This window comes from Ixodes scapularis, unplaced genomic scaffold (assembly GCF_016920785.2).
Source record: "Ixodes scapularis isolate PalLabHiFi unplaced genomic scaffold, ASM1692078v2 PGA_scaffold7__128_contigs__length_106722199, whole genome shotgun sequence".
Lineage (NCBI taxonomy): Eukaryota > Metazoa > Arthropoda > Arachnida > Ixodida > Ixodidae > Ixodes > Ixodes scapularis.
The window spans coordinates 54,987,481-55,014,485 of record NW_024609882.1 but is presented as its reverse complement, the minus strand read 5'-3'; the positions used below and the strand labels follow the sequence as shown (position 1 = coordinate 55,014,485).

The 27,005-nt window shown below is 45.1% G+C and overlaps 2 protein-coding genes across 2 annotated transcripts; one reads left to right on the top strand and one right to left on the bottom strand.

Moving 5' to 3' along the window:
* The first annotated feature begins 412 nt into the window (after positions 1-412).
* Positions 413-16,287, top strand: LOC8035463 (23 kDa integral membrane protein). The gene is made up of 6 exons (XM_040209538.3): positions 413-631; positions 14,230-14,310; positions 14,378-14,476; positions 14,544-14,657; positions 15,196-15,279; positions 15,354-16,287. Exons 1-6 carry the CDS (start codon positions 413-415, stop codon positions 15,429-15,431), a joined length of 675 nt encoding a protein of 224 aa, XP_040065472.1. The 3' UTR covers positions 15,432-16,287.
* A 4,180-nt stretch (positions 16,288-20,467) lies between these two features.
* LOC8035464 (replication initiator 1) lies at positions 20,468-25,026 on the bottom strand (the record flags this gene model as incomplete). The annotated part of the gene is made up of 2 exons (XM_042286234.1): positions 20,468-20,912; positions 24,747-25,026. Coding segments are annotated over 2 exons (606 nt in total), but the record flags the coding sequence as incomplete, so codon positions are not given.
* Positions 25,027-27,005: the final 1,979 nt, after the last annotated feature.

Here is a 27,005-nt window from a genome sequence, read left to right as displayed (position 1 = left end):
GCCTAAAATTATTTTATGGTATTGGAGCCTTTTAAATGTGTCCACAGAATGCTTTAAAAAAGATAATATAATGTGGACTGAAAATCCACGGCGGGAGATCAAGCGAAACATCCGACCCACGACGGGTGTGAAAAACACTGCTTTTCGCCGCGGCCTCTTTAAAAATTCATAAGTCGCGAACAAAAAATCCGACGAACTTGCGGTCTGCGGCGACTGCGTTTTTAAAAACGGCGCCATAACATATATTTTTTTCATCGAAATTAAAAATTCGACCCTTTTTGCCTGCACGATTTGAGATGAAACCACCCATATATATATATATATATATATATATATATATATATATATATATATATATATATATATATATATATATATATATATATATATATATATATATATATTCCCCTCGATGCCATTGTTCGCCCAGCTGTTCGGCGTCGCGCTCCTCGTGCTCGGAGGCTTGCTCGCTGCCGACCTGAATGTCCGACAGGTCAGGGAGTTCTTCGACGTCTTCGACAACTACGGCGCAGCCAGCATCCTCACGCTCGTCGTCGGATCCTGCCTGTTCTGCATCGGCTTTCTGGGCTGCTGCGGCTCCTTCTTCAAGGATTCGCTCCTGTTGATCCCGGTAAGATATAGCACATTTTCACGGTTCGGGAAAACTCTTAAGGCTGTCCATATTAGTAAACAAAAATTACAAGCAAGGATGTTCAAAGTCCTATATATAATGCAAAGAATGCAGCATTCAAGTGTTTACTATTTCCCCCGCTATATTTAGCGGGGAAATCGACACCCAAGTGACCTCGTGGTCACGTGATGGCGATATCCCACTGTCTGGTAACATCAAGGAGTATAGACCTTTTTCGCAAGGGCGCCGCCATTTTGAATTGTCACTTCCAGTATGGGTGAAAACATTGTTTCGCCGTCGCCACGCCAATAGAAGGTATTTAGGACATAAACGTAACAGCCACACCATTCTCGTTCTGCCTCCGCTCTATTTTTTTACTATTTGCAGGTTGAAACGTTTTGAAATTTTTTCGTCGCCCATACCGGTTGGCGGCCGGGGCCAGAGTAAGTGGAAAGAGTCTATAGAAGGGTAGGAGAGGGCATGACATCAGCCGCGTAGCCTCTACAGGCCATGGTCCCTTGACGCCTCGCCTCTTTCTCAATTTCCACCTTACTCTCCTCACTTATCAGCCCAACCCCAACATGACCACATCACGTGACCGTAGCTAGCCTTCGTCTAGCCTTCGATCTGATAAAACCTACCGGACGGAGCGCGCGCAAGCCTGCAAGGAATCCTTCTACAATCAACCATCCATCTTGCACGTGACATGTCACGCGCACCAATCGCCAGAGAGATCTGCGGTCACGTTGGCCACAATATCGTTTAAAATTGTTATGATTAGGCTTCACCAATATTGCAAGTTCGTGCCCCCTCCTAGTACTTACAACCTCCTTGGGTAACATAGAGGTTATTCGCCGGATGCCATATTTGAGGGCGATGTTTAGAGCGCATGCTCAGAACGAGCTCACAGTAATAGGCTGCCAAGATAGGCGATCTTGATGGTGTGGAATGCACGTTGCTCAAGAAGTGTAGAGGCTCGCCGTCGGCACGCGCTCAGCAGTCGCGCACACAGCTATGGCAGCCGGTAACAAGAAAGACAGGGCCAGGGGGGAAGGGCGCGAGCGAGAAAGGCCTATTAGCCCCGTGCGCGACCGAAAGCGTTGCTGTGGTCGGCGTTCCACGATTGGCCGAACGCTGACTATGACGTAGGAAAGGGGATTTATCATCGACGGAAATAAGAGGAATGAAAGAACTTTAATTTTGATGGCGTTGGCAGTGTTGCTTTAAGAGCTCAATGATTTCAAGCTTCCACCATGCTATTTACGAACACCATCGAACTGGTTGTTTGCAAGGTAATGACGTAACAAGGGGGAACCATAGGAGGGCGCCACCAAAACATCTCGCCGCTAATATTCTGTTTCACCTTGTGATGTACCGCAGGAAAGGCTACAAGCGTGAGCCCCTTGCTCTGGGACACATCTCGGCGGCACAAGCTCTCATGACTTAAGAGCGGGTGTCAACGCTATGAGCTCGCGCTTCTAGCCTTCGCTGCGGTACAACATAAGGTGAATCGAACTATAGGCTATGTGGTTGTTTGTTTGTTCCTAGGCTAGGTGGTTGCAAGCTCCGTTACAAAGGCTAAAGTTATAAGTATCCATCCATCCATGGTACCATGACAGGACGTGACACCGTAACATCACTGTGTCACGCGACATCAATTTTCCCACAAATTTTAGAGGGTAAATATACGCCAGTTTCTCAAGTCGTAGTGTCACGTGATAACTGAAACGTGACACAGAATTTCCCGCTAAATTTAGCGGGGAAATGCACAGGCGGGCGAGAAGACAAAGTTATGGAATTGGGGGTTCCATTAAAGGGGCGGTGCAGCGATTTTATGATTAAAAGAATTTGCATCTCGTCATTTCTACGTTGTTTATCGTGTCCCAGAGGATAGAGAAAACATTTCCTTCATTAAAAATGTCGCGATTCCTCTGCATAATCGCAAAGCAAAAGTCGAGCTTTTTCCCCCACCTGCAGCCCCAAGTGGCAGCCGAAGGAACTACGGCGGAAAGATTACGTGACTAGGGGTGTCGCGAACTTTTGTCGAACCAGATTTTTTGGTCGAACTTTCGGGGTTCGACTGGGTCGAACCGGGTCGACGAACCTTCGAACTTTTAACCAAATTCGACCGGTTCGACTTAGTGGACAGTGTGGCCAGACCTTTATAAAAGCATGTCTAAGTTTGGAGAAATTTTTTTATGCGAAGGGTTATTTTTAAATTTATGAACAGTTGCAATTAAAGAAACCAATTCTAATCACTGAAGAAGTTATTAACTTAATTGTTTTGTGCTGTATTAACTGAAATAACCAATCAGCGCTGCACTTCATTCATCTCTTAGCCATTATCATCCATTATCATCATCCAACTGGCCAGCCTGTCGCGCATGCGCACACGAGTCGAACCTCAATAGAAGGTTCGTCGAAATTTCCACTAAAAGTTCGAAAAAGTCGAACCTGGTCGAACTCGAACCGCGGCCGGTTCGCGACACCCCTATACGTGACCTCGCTCGGCTCTAAGCTGCAGCGTAGCGCCCGCTAATGTACGCAGAGAGAGGGAGAGGAAGCGTCCTCCGAGATAGCACACGGGAAGCTACACGGCACTCCGAATGACGTCACTGGGAGTGCGACCAGGTGTGACCCTGAAGACTGGGAGTGAGTTGAGGGGTGCCCGAAATACCAATCTTTATCTTTTTTTTACGCAAAAACTAGGACACGCAGGCGAAATCGGTTTTCTGTTCTTTACCTCAGAAGTGTCAGGGGGCAACTTCCAGAAATCTTTGACCGAAGTCCGAAAATCGTTGCACCGCCCCTTTAAAGGTGGAAGCCCACCCACGGTGGAGATAAAAAAGAAACAAATATGAGCGGTGAAGGTGTATAGTAACCGGAGACACGAACAATAACAAAAACGGAGAAAACAAAAAAAGTTGAGACTGGTTTTGTTCGTTTTTTGTATTGTTCCGTACCTCCGGTTTATATTCACCAGCTCGCCTGTGTATTTGCCCCTTCCTCGACAAAATATGAGTTAGGCAATCTTTCTGCCTTGGGCATACGATCGGGATTTTACGGTAGCTTCTATAGTGAGGCCACTAACGCAAGGGCAAACGCATCCAGAATTTCTAGTCAAGCTCCACAAAGGGTAGCCTAATTGGCAGGCGCAATATCAAGGTTGTGTAGAATAGCTTGAAAATTCTACATCGACAATAGTAAATAGCGATTGAAAAGCCAGAGCGCTTAACGCTTTCAATCGAAGGAGGACAGCCACATTAAGGGGTTCATCATAAATACTGTCTTCGTAGAAAGAAGAAAAAATAGCTTTTCATAGAGATTTTCTATGAGCATTTCGGCGACCATTGATTCATGTAAATGAACCATGAAATGATATTGGGTTCCTATTTTACAAACGGACACGGCAAAAAGGAACACCCTAATCCTACAGTAAGTTACGGGTCAAGAAGGTAGCGGCAAACGCCCCTCAAAGGGATTTATATATCGCCTCCGCCACCTCCGCATCCAATAGCGTCCCATCGTTTCCGTGACGCCGCGGCAAACGCGGGAGTACGGTCTTGCCTTCCTTTAAATAGAGAGTTTTAGCAGATCGTTTTTTCGCCCCGATAAAGATACCTTCTCTCCCTTCCGGCGGCCTTCGGCATGCATCGTATCGTTATCGGGTGTCGTTATCGGTACGAAAAAACGATCTACTAAAATTCTCTAATATTTGCCTTATCTTTCGACTTTGACTCAGCGTTGGGGAAGCCACGAGACGGAGATTAGAGTTTTCCCCTCCGTTGGAAACAAATACGACTTTCGGGGGGTTAGGTTCCCCCTCCGATGGATACAAAGGCTACTTTCAGGGGCTAGTTCCCTCTCCAATGAATACAAAGGTCGTCTGGGGGTTGGATACACGTTGGCATCACTCTGTATCCATTATCTATTCATTGAACGGAACAAGGGGATTTCCAGTGAACTGTACTTCCGACCGCGGAGGGATTTGAAACGGGCGCATCACGCTTGTGGGAGGAGCTTTCCCTACCTTCTTGTAACCGAATACAAAAACAAAATTCGAGATTTTTTTTTCTTTTTTTTTCATTTTAAACAAAATTTTGAATTTTCAAAAATAATGTTATAAATAACAACAATGTAATAATGTATTCAAAATATGCTAATACACAAGCCACAGTCTACATTTTCAATTGTTACGCACGGAAAGGGAAAACCGAACTAGTTACATCGCTTTAGATATATACAAGCTGTTTGTTTTTATTTCGAACAGATTAAAAAAGGATGAGGATTAGACGAGTGCAGTCTTCACAATATTTATCAGGCTCGGCGGACGTAATGAGGGGACCAACACCAGGCAAGGTTGACTAATTAAGCAAAAATATCCTAATTAACTTTTTTTCTCGGTTATAGGGTTCATGTTGCAATTGCAGTACTGACAATTCCTCAAAGAGACTAGACCAATTTAAAGGATTTGTAAAAAGGTAACTTCTTTTGTTTGTTTGTTTTTTTAAATTAATCGGTCAATGTTCTCGGTGTTTTTTTCCCCACAAGCCCTGTCCGCAATGACACTTAGAAGAGTGACGCAGTCATTAAGTCGCGTCGCCACTTGTATCGTCCGCGCACCCACCAAGGACATGCTCTTATTTCTTTTTTTTGTAACCACAATATTGAAACTGCGTGAAAACATTTGAACATTGACCCCTCTCACCCGCAGGTAAGAAGCACTGACCATTTTTTTTTTGTCACTTTCTTACATTTTCGAGTGCACTGCTGCCGAACTCAGCAATCGCGTGTTGTCCTATCGCTGTGAAACCTTGAATTGCAAGCATGGGCAAAGAGATCAAAGAACCTAAAGCTTTTGGGGATCTGCGCAGTGAGGTCACAGCAGACGCTCGGGGCGTGAAAGAAAGTGTTCGATTCAGTAGAGACATTTACGACAACGTCAAAGAACTTCAAAAATGAGGTGAAAGAACCGCGTCAAAAGATTCAGCAACTGTCAACCTAGCATAATATATGCAAAGAACAAAATTTGAGGAAATGAAAATACACTAGTGATCTAACGATCTAGATATCAAAGAGGTACTTTCCGAGAAAGATCCCCAAGATGTAGTTAAAAGAATTGGCACTATTCCGGACGAGCCCATCACGCACTTTGACATCGACAAAAACTACAAGTCACTTATTTTTTCTGGCAAAAAAAAGAATAAAATTAACTCTGAACGAGAAACAACGAACCTTTCTTTCGCGCATTTGAAAACTTGAACTTCTTCAACCATTATCAGTCACGTTTGACGTGATTTTGAAACGCTTATGGCCCGAATGTCCAACGAGACTGAATGTCCAACGAGCCTGAATATCCAATCGGTCACGGGACAGGCGAGACGGAATGTACAACGAGACGAAAGATCCAATCGAGACGGAATGTCCATCGAGTCTGAATGTCCAACGAGACGAAAGGTCCAATCGAGACGAAATATCCAACGTGCCTGAATGTCCAACGAGTCTGAATATCCAACGGATATAGAATGAACCTTGCAAAGAATTTAGAAGACATTTCTTTGTTGAATCGTAGAATTACTGATAGTTACGGCGGTGAAAAATGCGTTTGATGAAATGTGGAACCGGACATTTCGGTGCTGAGATATCGGTACGCGATCATTTCCGCATGTGTTCGCTTCGGCACCGGGCTTTTGAGTACCGGGATTTTCGATGCACGGCTGTTTTGGCGTGCCGCTGAGCTTGTCCCTCTGGCGTTGCCTCTGTGAAGTCCCCAGAATGAAATTAAAATTACGTTCGTGTATTTTGCACACTTCATAAAAAAAAAACCAATACAATGTATTTATTGTTAATTTTATATACCTAAATATAAAGATGATTTCTAAAGTTAAAAAAATAACGTTTAGAAGGTCACACATGCTACAAGATAAAAGACCGAACTCGTTGACCATTGACAATCTGTCACGCGTTTGATTTTAGAAGGGTCGTTCCTCTGGAGCGGAAACAAATGCGGGACCCAGGAGAGTTCTCAGAATCGCTAATCGTGCTTATCCTCAGCCACAGTTTTCCCGTATTGTACGAGTTGCTGTATTTTTCTTATTCGTGTCCCTAGTCCCGCAAAGATGATGTCCCTCGCATGGCAGAAAAACGCCGGATAGAATTTTTAGTATTATCATTATTGTTCTGTGAAGTCGGTGTGGTATGTGTAATTACACTAAATTGTAGTTTTTGTTTTCTTCTTTTTTTACAAAACAAACGTGAAAGTTTTAGACATTTCTGATTGAACTTCTCGGTCCCCAGAAACAAAAATTCGATCCTTATATTAAAATCAGTGATAGAATACAACGTTCCTTTCATTAAGTCTTTGTGCAGGTAATTTCCTCAAGTGGTGAGCTTTTGTCCGGTGATTGTCCGGAGGATTCGGCACATTGACGCTTATCGCGACGGTTAGTTTCGCATACTTCGGCCACCAAAGCGATTGCTGTCGCAGTGAACCATGTATTAAGCACCAAATAGGCAACATTTATAATCAATACCTTTTAAGGACTGGCTTCCGTCGTTTCTGCCTTTTCTGGTCACGTGGTATGCAGCAATCGCACCGATACGCGCCCAGGTAGCATACCAAGGTTGCGATCGGATTTCAACTGGTTCTAACTCTGTCATTGAGCCGCTGCGACAGTGCGACCGTGATTTATTCATATGCGTACATTACAAGTGCACATACGACCACGGTATCAGGAAGTCAGCCCCTCGCTCGGTCTTCCCAAATTCCATAATGCTAGAGTGGCGAGTGAACACATTCACGAAGAACCAGACTTTCATCATTTTGAATAACCCGGGTACGATTCTGAGAGCTGCATTTGTCATCCTCTCTTTTTTGTTTTTTGGAAAAAAGGTCTCATTGTTGACCCCCACTGTCACCGGAAATCTACACACCCAACCCTAATCACTTCTTTTTAAACAGTTCGACAAACGGGCACTTTCGCCCCATTCTTCATTCTGCGAATCGGCCTAGGGCGAATTGCCGTATTCGACCAATTGTCCTTCTTCCAGTTGTCCAGAGACCAATGGAATTTCGACGAAGTGACCGGATTTGTAGTGCAATACGCTTCTTCTACAAGAATAGAAAGCCACGTGGAACGATATATTGTTATATTCACACATGATGTAGGCTATTAGTACATCCGGATGTGAACCTTCTGCAGCACGCCGAGATGGATGCGTTCGCGTCCTTTATCAGCAGCCAAGCTCCTACCTACCAAGACGTCAGGAACTACCTCGACAGCATGGCGAGGTCTGAAGTGCTTCCAGGAGCCAATTAAATTACATGGGCTTCTGAAAACCACTATGTCACATGCAAAAAAAAAAAAAAAAAAAAAGTTGCGTTCTGCGTGATACTAGTATTATCGCTCTACTCACTGACATGCAAACACATTTGCAGGGAATGCATGCGTATGTAAACTCCTGACGACTGCAGTGTACAGTGAGTATAGTTGTCTGTTCCAGAGATGAACGAACAAAAATAAAAAATTGTAAAATCCACACAATTGTTCTGCATTTACTCAGGAACTGTCGGGTCACACCCCCCCCCCCCCCCCCCAATGCATTTATAAACGCGTTAGATGTAGATTTTATTTTTAAAAAAAGATATCTATATTTTTTAATTAGTGGGAAATTACGCTTTTGCACACTCTTGATGCCTCGCACCCACAGCTCCCGAAGCTCCTTTTAAAAATATATATATATATTGACTCTGCGCATAGTCAGTGGCGCTGGCGGGCGGTCATGTGTTTGCAATGCGGGTCTCCGTATGTAGCTCATCTATATAAATCGAAATGGGCAGGGATGAGGACTGAACTAGAAATCCCTGGAATCTGAAGCGCGGCTTTCATAGACGTCCCCCAATTGCGATGCTCTAGAATACGCGGACATTGCATCCCTATTATATATTTCAAACTGGCTGACCTATTTCATCGGAACATTCCAAACATTTGAAATCTTAATATCAAAGGAGCGTTTGGCGTCGTACGATCGACACCTTTAACCGATTGGTACATAGCTGCGCATCGGCACTCAGCTAAATAACCATCAAGCCTTCCTATAGATGAAATTATTATAATTGTGTCTGCTCTGTTTCTTTGTCGGTCCGTGAACGTCGGCTTTTGTGGCACGACATTTTACTATGATGAAACTACAGCAATGCCTGCAGGAACGCGGACTAAATATGCACACAAGTTTGTACATTTAAGAAGGAAAATTATTCTAGCACGTGACAGGCGAGACGGAATGTCCAACGAGACGAAAGATCCAACCGAGACGGAATATACAACGAGCCTGAATGTCCAACGTGCCTGAATATCCATTATTGGATCTTCCGTCTCGTTGGACATTCAGCTAGGCTCGTTGGACATTCAGTCTCGTAATCATTTTGAAACCTGACTCGCTGCAGACGGGTCTCCACCCTATTTGAAAACTATACGAATGTAAAAAACTTTTGCAGACAAATAAAAAGGGGAGGTGGAATAGCCGAAGTTCTGGAATTAACAATAATAGTGAGTGTCTGGTTGCCAACGTAGGGTCTGGCAATGTTGCTGCTTTTTTAGACTTTTTGATAATTTGTCAGGCTTTCTAGGTTCGTATTCAGAATCGTTAATGAGTCTCGGAGATACAAACATTAACACTATTGCTGACAACAGGCACGCCAGAGAATCTCCCCTGTAAAGGGGGAGGCACTCACTTGATCAAATGACGTCTTAGCGAACGCCGACGTTTCACCGAATGACACTAGTGAACAGTCGACTGCCGCGAAGCTGCGTTTACGGGTGGGTCAAGTGGGTTAATATTTTTGTAATGAGCCGCCGCAGACTGCCACCATGAAGAAGCGTAAGCGCAGCGCGGGGGGTGGGTTAAAGGCCGGTTCACACATACAGCGGAGCGCTAAGTTAGCGCTACGTGAGCGCTCCAAGGAGCGCTCATGTGGCGCTTCCTGTCGCGTGATGTAGCGCTCTGTTAGCGCTTCAGAAGCGCTTTGTTAGCGCTCTGTTAGCGCTACAGAAGCGCTCTGTTAGCGCTCTCACGCCCCTTGTGCCGTGCTTGCTGCTGCGGAATAGCGCGTGCACGGCGATTCCTTGGTTGTTCTATTTCCATTGGCATTGAAAGAAGTGGAAGTAAAAGCCGCTCTCTAAGCAGAGGGTCGGGCCGGCGACCCAGAGTCATGGACTCTGAGTGACTAATTGATTGGGTGCGACCTCATAGCTTTCAATTCAATATGTGTGATGCTGGTTTCAAGGACACGCAGGTAAAAATAATCGCCTTCGAAAGAGCTCTGTGTCTCGGTTCCTCATCCTAGGAACAAGGTTCGCCGGGTACCTGTCGGTATCTCGGTGGCGAAAGATTTCGCGCACCCAAAAGGCTCTTCTGAGCGTTGAGCCGTCCACACAGATATGCACTAATCGCGTATGTAAGAGCATTTTTTGCATTTCTATTTCAGCATCCCACGTGTCCTCCATGGTGCTGCTGATGCACACCCAACCACAGGAACCAAAACCGCAGTGCACCTGCTAATCCGCAGCACCGCGGTACAAACGCTAATGACGCGCTAACACGGCGCTACTGAAGCGCTAACAAGGCGCTACTGGAGCGCTAACAAGGCGCTACAGGAACGCTAACAAGGCGCTACTAAAGCGCTTACCACGCGCTATATTAGAACAAAGTCACGCGCTGGAAGCGCCACATGAGCGCTCCTTGGAGCGCTCACGTAGCGCTAAGTTAGCGCTCCGCTGTATGTGTGAACAGGCCTTAACACGCACCCCCGATATTCGCTAAAACGTCGCTGTTCGCTAAAACGTCATTCGTTCATGTGATACGGTCCCCCCCATTCGTTAGCAAAAACGCGAGCTTCACTGGAACTTTGTCGTTGTTTTTTACAGGAATATAAACGATGAAACGTTTTTGCTTTTTAAAAGTTTACTCGCTTTCTGGAGGAAATAATTTGGGGTCAGGTGTATCACGAGGAAATCCAAAGTCTGCATTTAGTACTTTTCGTAACAAGTTTGCTGGAACACTGCCAAAGCAATCAAAACCTGAAGAAAAAAAAGATGAGAAAACACTAGGTTAATGCAAACTTAGTAAAGCAAATGAAAAAAAAAAACAAGTATCATGCTTTTTTTTTCGCGCAATCCCAAACCAAACGAAACTAGTACAACTACTTTCAATCTATCCGAGTCAAAATCAGTCCGACCGTCGTACGGTGGCAGTAGCACAAGACTACCAAACCGCAACCTACCTTTCAATTTAAGACGCTTTCCATTTTTTTTTTTTTGGGGGGGGGGGGGGGGGGAAAGGGGGGGGGGGGGGGGAAGCCGCGAGCCGCACTCATGCGAAGAGCCGCAGCTTGGCGAGGGACAAAACGATCTACTAAAACTCTCTAGTGACTAGAAGAAAAATGAAAGACGTTTACAATTGTTCGTAATGCCGAATTAGAGCGCAGCTCCTGAGAAGGAGGAGGGGAGAATATGGAGGGGAGGGTCACGTTGACGTCACACGTGATGTCACGAGGGTAAAATTTTCCCGCTAAATTTGGCAGGAAATTTTTTCGCTAAACTTAGCGGGAAAATGTTCCCGCTAAATTTAGCGGAAAATTTCCCGCCAAAATTGACGGGAAAATTTTACCCTCGTGACGTCGTCTAAAGTCAGACATGACGTCACGTGTGACGTCACGAGTGTAAAATTTTCCCGATCAATTTAGCGAAAAAAATTTCCGCCAATTTTGTGGGAAGATTTTGCCCTCATGACGTCATTATGGGAAATGTCCCATAATGCAACGCGCGGTTACGCTGACGGCGACGGCGTCGCCGCTCAAGCTGCGCTCTTAAAAACAAACTTTTTCTTTAGAAGCTTTCTAAATGGCTGCAGTTATACAGATTACAATTAAACACAAGCAAAACAAAGTATGTGCCTTTTAAACCAGCAACAAAATGTTTTACCGACACGTTCAATATTATATTTCAAAGTGATATTAGAATAAATAACGGAGCACAATTTTGGGGGGCAATGATTTGGAGCAAAACTGAATTATCCCGAGATGTGGGCTGGATCTATAAAGTAGTGAGCCTGATTCCTACGTTGCTCTTTGAAACGCTGTATTAGTGTCTATTTTTCTAAAAAAAAAAAAAATGTGTTACGGAATTCTTATTTGGGGTTTACTAATTAGTAACTCTACAAGAAATATTCTACAAATGTTTGAAAATTTGAAGAAGTATAAGAAAACTACCTAAGTACTCTGCCAATTTTCATTAAATATAACATTTTTAAAATCAAATTAAGTATATTATACCAAATTATTGCAATTAATTCATAAAAGTACAATGTTACTGCCGGCAAAACAGGAAGATCGACGTATACATTCTGTCATGTTGCATAAAGGACACCTTATACCTGGAATATATAATGACGGAAAGCAGAGTTGTCTATATTAAATAATTAATTTAATTAAGAGCGCACCTGATATAAACTATACACAATCGTTTACTATATTTAGGAAAGAACGCAGAGCACTACTGGTAGACAGCAATATCAAATGTAACTAAAACGTAAACCATAGTGTATCGTAAATAAAAAAAAAAAAAAATTTGTGATGCAGTTAGGGCTTTTCTGTTAAGTTTACGTTCATTGTGTGTACTTTGTATCATCTGTTTTCTTGTTATTTATATATTTCTTGCGTAATTGTGGTCAAAGAAAACTACCAGATAGAATAAAGATATATGGAAATAAAAATAAGACCACCTTTTTAAAATTATCTGGCCTTAATAGTAATTGCCATCAATACTGCAATTGTAGTATGACCTCTACAACCAATTAGAAAGGTAATTAACGGATTTTAGATAATTACCTAGCTTACCATGACAATTACCTCATCTACTGTCTGCTGAGCCTGATAAGTAAATGGTGAAGGTGCCACTCGTCTTACCCTCACCCCCTTTTAAAGAATTTGTTAGAATTAAAATCAAACTCTGTGCGCTTAGCCAACTCTTTTTTTTTCTTTTTTTTTACAGCAGTTTGATATTAATTTTTGTTTCTGGAGGTCGGATCTGAATAACTGAATGTGTAATATAAAATTCTATGATTGACAGTTACTAATTTCTAATAACCAGCGAAATAATTTTAAGCATATGTAACCCGTGCTTGCACCTCACTGATGCAAGGTTCTTCAAAAAATGGAAAAGGTTTTTATATATATATATATATATATTTTTTTTTTATGGGGGAAAAGGTAAGCTTATGTTTGTGCCTAAGACACAAAACTTCAAGTGTGGGAATTCAATCTAAATACATTATCTATACCTAAAAACTTAAAGAATAAAAAGATTCTAAGAAAACAAAAAGTCTCAAATCTTCGTTGGACCTTCGGGATCGTAAATGTCAAAATCATTTCGAAATATGATACAGTAGGTACCCATGAAAGCACTTTTAAAGCAGCCGTCGATGATCCTTGTCCCCGGTGTGATGTCGGAGCGCGACGTCATCAAAACGCTTTCCCAAGCTTGAACGTTCGACCTTGCGGCTCGTCCTTCGTAGGCAGTTAGTCGTCGCATGTTTTTATAAAGCTCGTTTGCGTGAAGCTTATGGCATGCGTGCGGCGAGGTGCACGACGCTCGCAACACCCGGAGCACCGATCAAAACTATGCATGCATGTACCGCACACCTGCTGTAAAGCCGCAAGTCCGTTTTTAAACGTCACTGCAGACTTCTTTCTTTTTTTTCTTTTTTTTTTACTGCATTTTGCCTTATTTCTGGGACAAATGTTCGCCGTGACAAGATTCGGGGGACGAAATTTCCTTAAAATTCAACTTCGATTATTTCAAAACATCCTTTTAAGCTTTTATTTTTTTTTACAGAATAGGTTTGTTGTTTTTTTTTCTGTTTTTTTTTTTTTATTATTACATTAGACAGATTTGTCTGTTTATTTTCAATAAAAACCATACACAAACTTGTTTTCCCCCGAACCACCACGCCGAAGTGTGTTTCGATTTTACTCCAAACCGAAGCTAAGCGACTGGAATAAACTTTTTTCCGCACATTCTAGGAACCTCCTTGAGGATTTGCGAAGTCAAAAGTCGCCATTCTAAACTTGCCCTTGTTCTGCAACTGCCTGTATATAGTTCTATATATTTTTTTTCTTCAACATGAGATCTATGCTTTCAAGACCGCCACCATAAAACCGCAGCAGCCTTCGTAAAAACACCAGGCATCTTAATCTACACGGCGGGACCAAGTGGGACCGGGACATTGCCGCCCGCTGCGACTGGCCAGCCCCGCACTGCTGACCAATCGGGGCAGGCGGCGATATCCCAGTTCCTTGGTCCCGCTTAATCTCGCCGTGCAGACTAGAGCCCCAGGATACTCAATTTCAAACAAAGGTGATCGCTGCACCGAGGTGCTGTGCACCGACAGGAAGCTTATGGAGTGACCCAGATGTACGGTGGACAGACTGCAGCACTGACAATCGCGCGACACGCCAGAATCGGCGTTGTATAGAGCAGGAATAACCTTTTGAAACTGAACGACGTTTCCTTGGTTGCTCTATCTTCTTTTCCCCGCAGTACAATGTGCTCATGTTACTCTTCATCATCCTCGAGCTGACGGTCATGGGCCTCGTGTGGAAGCACGCCAACGGAGAACAGGTGATACCAAAACACTCCACAATCTGAAAACACAACCCGTAACCCTTATTGACCCAAACCTTTCCAGCTAGAAAACAACTTGTCAGAGGCCTTCGTAAAGCTGATAGTCAAGTCTAAGAGCGGCCTGGCGGAAGTGGAGCGCTTTGTGGACAACATTCAATACCGTGTAAGGATCATCTGTAGGTGCCAAATGTGAAAAATCGCCCAAACCGTAACGCTTTGCTTTTATGCAGCTTCAGTGTTGCGGTGGCCTGGGGCCCAAGGACTACGAAGCACTTGAAATGCCCCCCACCACAAGCTGCAAGTATTATGACTCCAATGAGGAACAGGCAGCTGCCTACCAGCAAGTAAGTCATTTTTAAGTGGTGGCTGAACGACATCTATGACGGCATAACAAAATGCTGGATAGGTTATGAAGTGCTACTTGGCTGTAAATAGGCCTCAAACTAAATCACAAACAGAGAAGAAAAAAAAGGGACAGTGTTAAGGTGAAGATGTTAGATTTCTGGCCATTTGCTAACACTAAAATATTAAAGTGGGCAGTTGGATAAGTATTATAAAAATATATAAACATGTGCTAGCGTGAACGAGCATTATGAAAATAAATAAGTGCTAGTCCCGCCTGTGTTCATGTCCTTGTCCGTCCATTGTGCTATTTCATTTTTCAGTTCACTCGCACACTCACCATCACATCAGTGACGTTCTTATTGTCAGTTATGTTTCCCACACTAGATTTTATACGCAACCAATAATGCTTTTAATGGAACACTGCAGTTTTGCAACATCACAGAGGTGCAACCTAAGCAGTTTCCCAGTGCTTCCAAGGGGCCTTAGCTGCTGTTAGGCTCACATCAGTGAACCATAAGAAATGCACATTCTGTACAGGGCTGTGGCAGAGCCATCAGGAACTTTCTAATGAGCAAGAGTCTGGCCATTGGACTTGTATGCCTGATTGTACTTCTAATTGAGGTAAGTGCGCAATTCCTCTTCTACCTTCCTGCAAAAGGATTAAGATCTGATCAAACTGTGTGTGCACCTTCCAGGTTTTCAGTGTCGCAAGCGCCATCTACCTCTTGGTCGAAAAGAAAAAAAAGAACCGTCCAAAGGTGACTCCAGTGTGACTAATGGCCAATTCGTCTGGACCTGCATCACACCGGTGCAGTGCAGTTCGTGGTACGGGAAAGGCTAGAGGGGAGCTTCCTTCTCTCTCAGCCAGCCTTCTGTGTACTAAAGTGGAAAGAGTTTGCTGCACTGCGCGGATGCGGTGTGCCCCAGACGAATAGGGCATAAAGAAGACCCGATTGGAAGCATGCATGACAAGATGCAACATGAGAGGTCAGAGGAGCACACCACGACCAGCAGAATGCCTACTGTTGCATCTCCCTCATCTGCCAAAACGTAGACGACCTCGATGCACAGGCAATAACGAGATGTGCTTTTCACCCGAGGTCGTGCTCTAAGGATGCCGAACGAAATCTGCTAGTCTTGGCAGCTACGACTATTTCTCATCCATCCTGTCTTTCAGCAACAAAGATACAAACTGTACACTCAATGTACACGTGCAGGTGTTCCATTCAAACATGCGTGCCCATACAATGGTCCCTTTAACCCAACTCGTCTGTATAAGGATGCACGTTGGTGTACCACAAAGTATCCGCAGCAAACCGTAGTCTTCCATTGCCTTTCTGCCTCACCACGTGGAACAAGCCGGCCTTCAGCAATCAATGCATCCGTTGGTCCCTGCACACAAACAGACAGAACAGCAGATTTTATGAAGAGTACCACTTCCCAGCTAGATAATCTATACAGCATCAGTAATTTCAGAGCGATCAGAACTGTTCAGAGTTCTGCTCTGTTAACAATGAAAGTAACCTCTATTACTTTCTATTTCCACAAAAAGTGGTAAAATCTGAAGAGAAAAAAATTTAGAAAACAACAATACACTTTTTTTATATATTAAAAAATATATATATATTGTTTCTGGTATTTTTTTTGACAAAGCTCAGCCTCAGAAGGAAGGTTGTTATCAGACGCAAGGTAACGTAGCATAGCAGAAACCGGTTTGTGCCCAGTCGGCTTCGCTTGCCTCCATGCATCCCCAGACCCGTTAAAACCCTGCTGTACGACCCTCTCGGCAAAAGTCACGCTAGGCTCGTGCACAACTTTTTGGCAAAGGTCCATATAATGTGCGCCCGAGGAAAAACCGGCCGCCATCTTTTCTTGAGGTCGACCGGCACATAGAATGCAGGCAAAGGGAGGCAAAGCACGCCGTGGGCACGCCACAGTCTTGCACCGCTTCCGAGACACTTGCTCAGACCTTTTACTGGTTCATCACGGGCCGAGAAGGTTAGGGAGTGACCGATGTGCACCCAAGTGATGGATTCACGTCAGGACTCTGAACAGTGGAGGAGACGAAGCGAAAGGTCAAGTGACGAGTTTCCTCACCGCTTTCCAAACGGTCGGCGAGACTTGAGCAAGCAGCCGGTTGATGCACAAGGTTTGCAGAATTCGCAGACTTGAGCACTTTACAGTTCGTAGTGACAGATCTAGAGAAGGAGATGAGAACAAGTCTGGTACATGTTGATATGCGCACACTAATACATACCTCAACAGGCTTGACAGGAGCACCGTTGAACTGCAGCCAGAAAAGGCACACACAACCGTCTCTTTTAATGAACGAGCTGCTGACAACCCTGGAGATTCCTTTGCGATTTTATTTGACCGTGCTCGATAATGGGAGCAGAACGACGATCGACACGAAATGTGGTAACGGGATTCGTGACTTTTAGGAAAGCGTGCTCAAGACCCATTCGTTCTAAGAAACCAAGCGCAGTGTTGGCTGAACACGCAAAATGCGGTCATTACCGGCCTAAATTGTTCTGCTGTGATGAATATGACAATTGCATATAAATAAGCCCTCAGCACATGTTTTGGAATGTGTTTATATTTTCTTCCCTCCGTGTGAGCATACCACATCCTTACTAATTTGACCTTATATTTATACACCAGAGGAAGACAAAGGATGCTTCAGCAAAGCAATGAACTATATGTGTTACACTTTGAGGATGTTATCAAAACATAGATCTCTCTTCAAGAGATACCGAAGACAATTCTAATTTTAGTTTCTCCAGAAACTGTTTTCTTTTCTAGAGACACAATCTGCCCAATTGTTCCCAGAATGTTGACAAATACATTTTTCTGTAAAAGTGCTTGTGGCACCACCAGTACAATTGCTCAGTCGATTTGTAGGATCATCTTGAATCGGTCAGTACTGTCTAGGACAATTCTGGTATCTGTTGCAATCTGAAAGCACTTCACTGCCCTTTCAAGAAATGCAGACTCATTCAACACATTTCCCCCTTCGTCAAGTTAGCAACTTGTCCACTTCTCAAGCATCAAAAAAAACACTAAACCTTCCAAGTCAGATAATCTAGGATACCTCGGATAAATCACATAGAATAGATTTAATGTTGGCACATCAAATATGAACACTGCATGAGCATAGCACTTTACCCAGGACCAACCTGATCCCCAAAAAATGCAAATGAAGGTTAAACACGAAAGTTAATGAGAAATCTTCAAGAAGACTTCACATTCCTTTGCAAACAATAAAAGATTTTTAAGGTGTCTTATTTGGAATATGTCCTCTTGAGGCTCAATAAGCAGTCATCTATGCCTAACTTATGCTCACTACAGCTATTCTGTAATGGGAATGAAAACAGTTTCTTTAAACATAATTTCACTTTTTCTTGGGTATGGAACAATACAAGCATATACGAGTGTGTAGCACTGCAGTAACTAGCTTAAATCTCCACAGGAGCTTGCACATTGTAAATGCCATACCAAGTTTGTCATATACCTCTACACAGATTTTGTGCCATGTCCACACTGTTATGAAATAAAACATATGTAATGTTTACAAGACGTGAAAATTTGAGGGCGTGCAAGTCTCTCAAATAAAGAATGTTACACCACATACATCCACCCATAATGCCATAATAGCCCCGAGACAGAAGACGCATAAAGCCCATTTGAAAGGAGCAACAAAAGAACACCTTACGTTAAAATTAAATACAAGCCCGACACAATTCTCACAATCTGCTCACAACGCCAAACTCATTCTCCAATTCAGGACCGGACTGGGCAGGGTTTAGGTAAGTCTGGGATCAGGTTGGACAGGATACCGGCTACTTCATCCTCATGCACTGCCCTGTGCTAGACCTTCAAAAGGAACCAACTCATTCCTTAAAACACAGCGCAGAACTCCTCCACCGGGTTACAAATATCACACCAATGAGTATCGTGGAAGTACAGGACAGACCATGGTTCAAAAACAGGACTAGAGACCTATCTCGCTGCTTTCAGATGCTCACCGTACCTGCGTCTCAACTTGTAAAAAGAAAATGCACACTCCGATGAGAATGTCTAGAACAAAACGCACACAATATGCAACAGGTGTGGGCCTCGTGAATACTGTGGCACATAGCAGAAAAACATTCAAAGTCATCAACGACAGACAAGAACGGCAGGAGGTCTCGACTGCGCGTGCACGCTTGACGGTTACGTGACGTTCGCGAGTCGTCAAAGCTGGAAAGCTTGCGCTAAAGATGGGAAAACTCAAGGACCTTCCCGCCGTTCTCACGCCGTTGGCGACCATAACCGGGTTTAACATACAGCCTGGCCTTGTACAAGGCCTATTTAGGAGTACTTACAATATTAATAGACTATAAATAGGAACTGGACCTCCAGGGTCACTTTATAGGGAGCGACAGAAGAGAGGGTCTGACCCTTGTGTAGCTTCGGCTCTCCTTTGTCCCCTGCAAACGTCGTTCTGGAAATTCAATGTCTCGTTGCTTCGAACACAGAAATGCTCGGGTAGTCGGTTTCAAGACACCAGGGTTCTAAGGCTAGGGCGCGTCTCCAATTGGCACCAGTCGACACCTTGCACGGTGACTCGACGACGCGCGAGTTTCAGATGTGGACATGCAGCCAAACTACGAAATTTCGTAACAATATTACACTAAGAAAAAAAGAAAAAGGGGGAGGCAAGGTTGTGCCAAAATTATGCTTCAGCAGAGAACTGAGGGTCGATTTGGATGACCCAGGGATGTTCCGACACGCAACCGAAAACTCGGTTACCGCAATAGACCTCCACCAAATCGCGAGGGCAACTCGACCAGAATTCGAACTTGCCAAGAGGGGATTGGGGATCCGTAGGCCGGTGCTCCGCCACGGAGAGAAAGATTATGCTGCAGGTGAGGCAACACCTCCGAGACAACAAAGCCATAGTACCGAATTTTTAATGTCTCCTAAAGAAGGCCGGCGCAAAGCACTGATGCCACACAACTGCTGTGCTGCCATTCTGCTAGGACTTGTGTTCTCGCTGACTGTGCTTGTATTCAAGAGGAACGCCAAGACAGCACTCGTGCCCAATCCGTGCCTCACATTGACCTTTTTTAGATAGATATGTTAATTTCTGTGCCTAACAGCCGAGGCCTGGGTAGCGGCGCACCGTCTTTTAAAAACACAAAAACAAGTAAAAGCAGATGATAGAGGACAATAAAAGCGAGCAAAAATATCATCGTCCGTGGTATTGTACGTCTGTTGGAGGATCATCATTGGGCAGGTGGCCCGCACACGGAAATAAAATGTCTCCCACCGCTTGGGGGTCCGTCCATACGGCGCCCAAAAACCTCAGTGCTATCAACGACTACACAGTCAACAAAAGTGCAGTCAACTTGGTGCAAAAAATGCGCGTCTCTTTCGATTCTTCTATTTTGGAAGGACAACTAATTGAGGTCCTTTAAAAGAGCATCCTAGCCGTAAATGTGACGACCACCAATACATCTATCATACAAGATTTTCATAAACTTGCGTTGGACATTCTCAATTAAATGATCACGCAATGCCCAAAATTCGGCACTACGGCCTTGTTGCCTACGAGGTGATGGACGGGGAAGACAAAAACCGTATTGTGACTTTACAAGCACAGAAACATCAGATAGTATGAATTTCTCGTTGCAGTCCCCCCCCCCTCCCCCTCAAAAAAAAAAAAAATTAAAAAAAAAAAAAAAAAAAAAAGGTTGAAACTCTGTAACCTTGCAGTCATCGCCGAGATTAAGCTCCAAAGAAAGTTTGAACAAAGCAACTCAACGACACCTCGCTAGCCGACCAATGCGGTGACAAAATAAAGTGTGGCCACCGTGTCAGCGGCAGTTCAGCGCACTTCGCGTCACCGATTCAAACCTCCACAGACACTACGTGTTCCACCACCGACTACACGAGGGGCTGAGAGTGACTCTGCAGGTGCTGGTTCAAGCCGAACTCATCTGAGAACGACTGGTTGCACACCGGGCACACGTGCGGCTGTGGCTTGGTGTGACTCTGCATGTGGTGGTGCAGGTTGCCCTTCTGCGTGAAGCTGCGGCTGCAGAGGGTGCAGTGAAACGGCCTCTCCCCCGTGTGGGTCCTCTCGTGGGCCACCACGTTGGTGCGATAGTCCGACCTGTAGGTGCAGTAGCGGCACTGGAAGCGTCCCTTCGGGTCGAGGTGCAGCCTCGGCCGCCGCACCAGCGGGATGTGCCAGCGCGCTCTGCCCAACTCTGCAAGTAGACGGCACGTCCGCATTACGACCCCGACGCGTCGGGAGTAGAGGCCAAGCGTTGCCCTTCTACGACGTCCTCCTATGACGTCTAGAAAGCATCCCCAACTGAAGTGCCCACAGGGGTGGTCCAGCCAGTTTTGAGTTTAGAGATAGTTTTGGGTTTGGAGCAATTTGCGTACTTAAGTTTGGAACAATTCTGTGCAATTCCCCATAAGTGATACCGGCATGCATTCATGTAATTGCTACAGTGCGATGCCCATTAAAAACCCAAAGTTAGAAGTTATACTGTACTAGCCAAATTGCACTTCGACGGCTGTGAAGCTGCGCCATAAACTTAGACAAATTCATGTTTTTGTTTTCATTAGTGCAGTGATGTGATTGGCCTAAGCCGTTTTGGAGCACCTTTTGGAGCAACCAAAACGGTGTTTTGGAGCAGCAAGAGTGGTTTTTGGAGCAGGCAAAACAGTTTTTTGGAGCAGCAAAAGTTGCTTTTGGAGCAACCAAAACAGCGTTTCGGAGCAGCAAAAGTGGCTTTTGGAGCAGATATTCTTAGAAAAATAAACATATTCGTTTTAAGTGCTGAACGAACGAAGGCCACTTCGCTCGCCGCAATAAATAAATTATGGTAAAGTTCGACCACCTGGGAGTCTTTCAACGTGTAACTAAAATGACAATGACATGACACATTATGCAATGCCTCAGTTAAGTTATACATATATATGTACCGTTATAGATAAATAAGAACCAAACTGCACATATTAAAATTTAATTGAAAATGGCCAGCGTATTAGTAAATATCACAGCATTAGGTTGACTGCATAGTTAATATAATATAATAAATGGAAGCTGTCTCCGACTGATGAAACATGTAACTACCGCAGTGCAATGCGAAATTGTATACAAGACAAAGACTAGCGGGTGCTTTACTTTTTGCTTTTCGAAACTTTCTACAAGGCTGCTGCAAACCTCGCTTTGCCTTTGGCTAGTAATGAATTCCCACTTTCAATGTCTCCAAAGAGACATTGAGACATCCCACAACTGAACAGTGCGGTGGTCGTTGCCGAGCAATTCCGAAAAACCGCTTGCCAGCGTTTTACTGGTTCCCGACGTGCCAGATTTTCGTCAGAAGTAAGCAGACTTAAAACAATAGGTTGCAAGTGTCCCAGCTGGTGCCTCTGTCGTGCAGTCATGTCCGCATGCAAATGAGGGCAACTTTGGCAGGCTTTCATTTGCACGTGCTTGTTCGCACGAGCGGAGATGGCTGGTCGATCGAAACAGACACCATGCCACTCCGCTCTGTCGCCAACTGGTTCCCAAAATTGTATGCAAAATACGACAAAGAACAGTCCAGCGGCACGTGCTTGCCAGGCCGGCAGGCGAGGTACAAGCTAAACACATAGAAAAAAGGACCTGAGCGAGTTAGGTCAAAACAAGACATCGCGAGTCAGGGTCAAAAAGTACTTGGAGCGCTTTGTACAACAACTGAAGCACTGAAGCGTCAACACATGGCCGCGTCTATCGTTAAATATTTTTTTTTTTTTTTTTTAAAAGACGCGAGACGAGACACATGAACGACGAGAGCGTGAAACGAGAGGTGGCAGGAAACACTATGCAAAACCAGATGGACGATTGACACAGGGTACTTTTTGTTGGGCGACCGCTTGCGCTACCTAGCTCATGCATGCTCAATTACGGTACTCAGTTTAGTTTCGGTTTTGAAAGACGACCAAAATTGGTCTTTTGGCGCAGGCTTGGCGCAGATTACCGATATTTCGGCAAAATGTAGCAAGATGTAGCAGGGTTAGCCCCTGGGCGCAGTTTGGCGCAATTAGCGCAGCAATCACATCACTGTTAGTGCTAGTGAACAAAGGTTAGCAGAATTGATTTCAGCGGGCTAACCATCACCATTGAACGGTCGAACCAGTTTGTTTGCAGATAAATGCTTTGGCACAGTTTGGCGCGATTTTTCCCTTGGTCGCAGCAAGGCGCAGGCAAGCGGCAATTTATCAAAATGGCACCAATGGCACAACTGGACCACCCCTGTGCTTTGTGTCTATGCCACCCGTGCGTCATGCGTCCCCGAAGTGGAAACGACCCTGGCAGCGCGTGGTTCTGTGGACATCCTCGGTACATCTCAACGTTCCCTAGATGTCCCGTGGACGTGCTGCTTGAAAAAATGTGTCCCAGGAACTGCCGTGTAATGCTAGATGTCATCACAATCCAAGCAGCATTCTAACCCACGGCCGCTTAAGTTTCTGACGACCTGCAGTTGCGGAGCAAGCTGCAGCATAATGGTCACCTGCCGTATCCATGTGTGCTTCTGATGTGCTAGACAGTTGTAACATGTCTAGCAAGAAACTGAGAAAATAAACGACAAAAAGTGTGAAAATTACACCGGCCAAAGATGGGTTCCGGCAACACATTGGGAACCAAAGTTGAGCGCCTGCCGTCAATCATATTTGTGCCATTGTGTTCCACAAAGGATGTAGCTCTGCAGCGAGCACACGAGTGTAACACGAGAGCAATCGCAATGTGCATGACTTGCGAGAGATCAGTTTCCAAGAGCACGAGGACACCGTTGGCAAGTATTATCGTTGTTTATCTAATGCTGCGGTTTAAAGATCTGTGAGTGAAAGAGCACAAAGAAATGACGCCAAGTCTACTTCAATACAACACGTTGCACATAACTCTCAATGATGTCAGTCTGCAACAAGGCCATCAACAATGCCACAAAAAATGTGACAGCATCTCAAAGGTAAGCCCCTAATTTATTTCTCATTAGGGTATACACGTTTGCAAGTCCGGCTTCAGGGCGCTGCCATCTTGCTTGGCTGGGGTGTGCTTGGTCGAGTCATAATCCGATTACGAAGCCTTGCTAAGGCGTCGTAATCGGATTACGGCCGCGCCCAAGAGCGCACCCCACTGAGGAAGATGGCGGTGCCCTGAGACCGGACTTGCAAACGTGTATATGTGGGCTTTTTGAAGCATTGAGGGAAGGTCCACCAGACACGCAGAACAGTAAAAATGTTGACATTGTCGATAATAGCTCTGTGTAGTGAAAATTAAATTTCAAGTTACACGAACCTGAACATTGACAATACTATTAGTCAATCAATACAGATGCCCGTCACTATTTCTGACTGGCTACGATACGACCAGCATGTCTGTGCCCAGCCAGTGCCTGTCCAACGTTGCAAGGTGTTATTTATGATACAAGGCAAAGCGCTGCAAGCAGGAAAACCAGTGCATGAGCTACACAGTTTGCAGAGACACAAAAGTTAAAAATGTCCGCCGCATTTCGCGACACGACAGTGCAGAGACACACGGGCAAAGTGATGATGTACACCCAATGGAGACGGCAACAAAGCACTCCGTATTACTGAAGACATTGATGACACGAAAGAACCTTCAAATTCAAAAAAGAGCGGTCAATTCTAGAGAGAGAGAATAGGTCCTCTAAACAGGCTACATTTCGAATATTGACACTTCACTCCCCGATTTTCTTGTAGGTGCCACCGTGTTTGTGCTTGGTGCAGAGCGGGCGCAATTGGTAATGGTTACAATTAAGAAAATGTGACTTCCCGAGAGAGCTTAGGAAACGTCTATTTACTCTGTCGCCGACCGTTCTAATATTTACGGAAGATGGGAAAGCGCCTCCCACGAGTTCAGACAACTGCCAGCAACGATTCTACACACCAAGATTGCCGAAGTGGCGACACTCCAAAGTGAAACTCATCTAGCGGCTCCGAGGCGCAACTAGACCGATCATCGGGACGCCAACAGAGCGTTATCGGATCCCACGTCCGCCCACCCCACGCGCAAGGAGACAAACCAGGCGGCGATCGGCTGCGGCAGGAATCCCCTTCCCTCAGGGCACCGACTTGCCGCCGCGGTGGTGCTTGTGAAAGTGCACGCCGAGCAGGTTCTTGCGCGTGAACGTCCGGTGGCAGAGGGAGCACACGAAGGGCCTCTCGCCGGTGTGCCTCCTCAGGTGGGTGGTGAGGTGGCTGCGGTGGCTGAAGGAGTGCGAGCACAGCCTGCACGCAAACGGACGCTCGCCCGTATGGATGCGTTCGTGGACGAGCAGGTTCCCCTTGTAGCGCGTGGAGTAGTCACAGAAGCCACAGCGGTACGGGTGCCAGGCACGAACGTTCACCCCGTCTGCGTGCGCTGCGAGAAGGCAAGGCGTCCACTTGAAAACTGGGTCCGGCCCGCGCAGAGACAAAAATGAAGCTCGGCTTACGACGCAGGAGGGGAGACGCGTCTACCATATCACTTCTCTCAAATTCCTCGACTTTCCCCAAGCTTTCCTCTTAAAAGTCCCCAGCTTTCACCAAATAAAAATAAAATGCGGATGGGGTTGCAATGGCTATTTAAGCTGTTCCCACTTAATTCGGTAAACCAGGTGATGACTTATGCTGCCGATTGATGCCTTGAGCAACCGTTACTCAGCAAAAATGTCACGTGTCTTGCAGTTTTTTTTTTTTCTTTTTACTTATGCAATTCACTGCTCTCTGTAATGCTTCTATCCCCGAAGGCAAGGAAATAAATAAATAGATTCCACTGCACCCTCCCACTTTGTTGCGAGCAACAACGATACCCACAGTCAGTAATTTTCCCCAACTTAACCAATTTCCTGAGAATTCCAAGTTGGTAGACACCCGACCGGGGCGACATTTGGTGAAATTGTGCGAGAATACACTCACGAAAGCACCACAGGTGCTCACTAAAGACTGGTTCACACATTTGCACTTGAGTGGAATCGACTGCAATGCAACCGCTCCAGGGCTAGCCGACAAAGGCGCTAGTCTGTTCTCTCACCCTAAGCTGTCACAACGCACTCGGTCACCTCTAAAAGGCCACCGTGTGAACCCGACTTAAGGAAGCTGAAACCACACCAAACATGGCATACCGAATGCTCAGCTTAACCCCAAATTTAACAGTGTATTCTACCGGAAGACCTACGCATTACGAACGATAGAACCTGCGGAGCCTGCGATTCCATGGAGAAATCACGTTGTAGCCAAGCAGATGTCTTTTTTTTTTAACAATCCAAGAGAGCAGTATTTTTCACAATTACTCATAAATGTTATTCAAGTAAGCAGTACCCATCACAATTACTCGCAGGTGTTAGCCATAACCTATCCATGCCGCTCTTCCGCGTTTCCCGCATCGGGGCAGAACTTGGTAGAGTGAAACATGGACAGCGGAAGTTGGATACCCATAAACGCAGGTTACAATGCATGGAAAAACACTAGGTGTGAAACATGTATGGCACACAGCAAACCTTTGTGAGGTTGTAAGTTCAACAGTATCCATGCAGAACGCAAGTTCGTCTGCTCCTTGCACAGGGGTTGCGATGATGTCAGAACGCCAAACTCTTATTGGCCGATTGAAAAAAAGAAAAAGAAGTGGGCAGACGTCAAGGCATTACCATTGAGGTGTACTCACTATACATGCCTTGCATGTGACGTTATATGGCACCGTACCAGCCACCATTGCTCCGTACCACGCTCCTGTGCCTGTACCTTCTGCAGCATACATTTCGCAAAATCAAATTTGTTCTTCTTGGCAAGCCTTACGGAGAAGAACACATTCGATGGTGCCAAATGCATGCTGCAGAAGTTGCAGGCACTGGAACATGGTTCGGAGCAATGGCGGCTGACATGACGTCAATGCAAGCCATGTATCCTTTCAATCAAAGCCAATCATAACTCAACGTCGTTTTGACGTCAGCGCAACCCCTGCGCAAGAAGCAGACGACTAGCTCTCCGCATTGCCCTCACCAGCAGCATTGTTATTAAACTCAAATTTACGTAAAAAAAAAAAAAAAAGTTATGTTAAAACAAACATTTGAAGTCAGTATCTGTCAGGCATGGGTGGAAGGAAGGCTTTTGAGTTACAAGCGCGTACCAGAGTACGATAGAACACGATTGTACGCAACACTTTCAGCCATTCGCTCGTGGAAGAATCAAGAATTCCGGTGTTAGGCTACGGAAGATGCGAAAGTTTCTTCAAAGGTAGGAGTCATGGGAGGTTCGGGTCCCCTGCACAAAGAAAGGGACAAACATTCACGTAGCGCCAAAGTCAC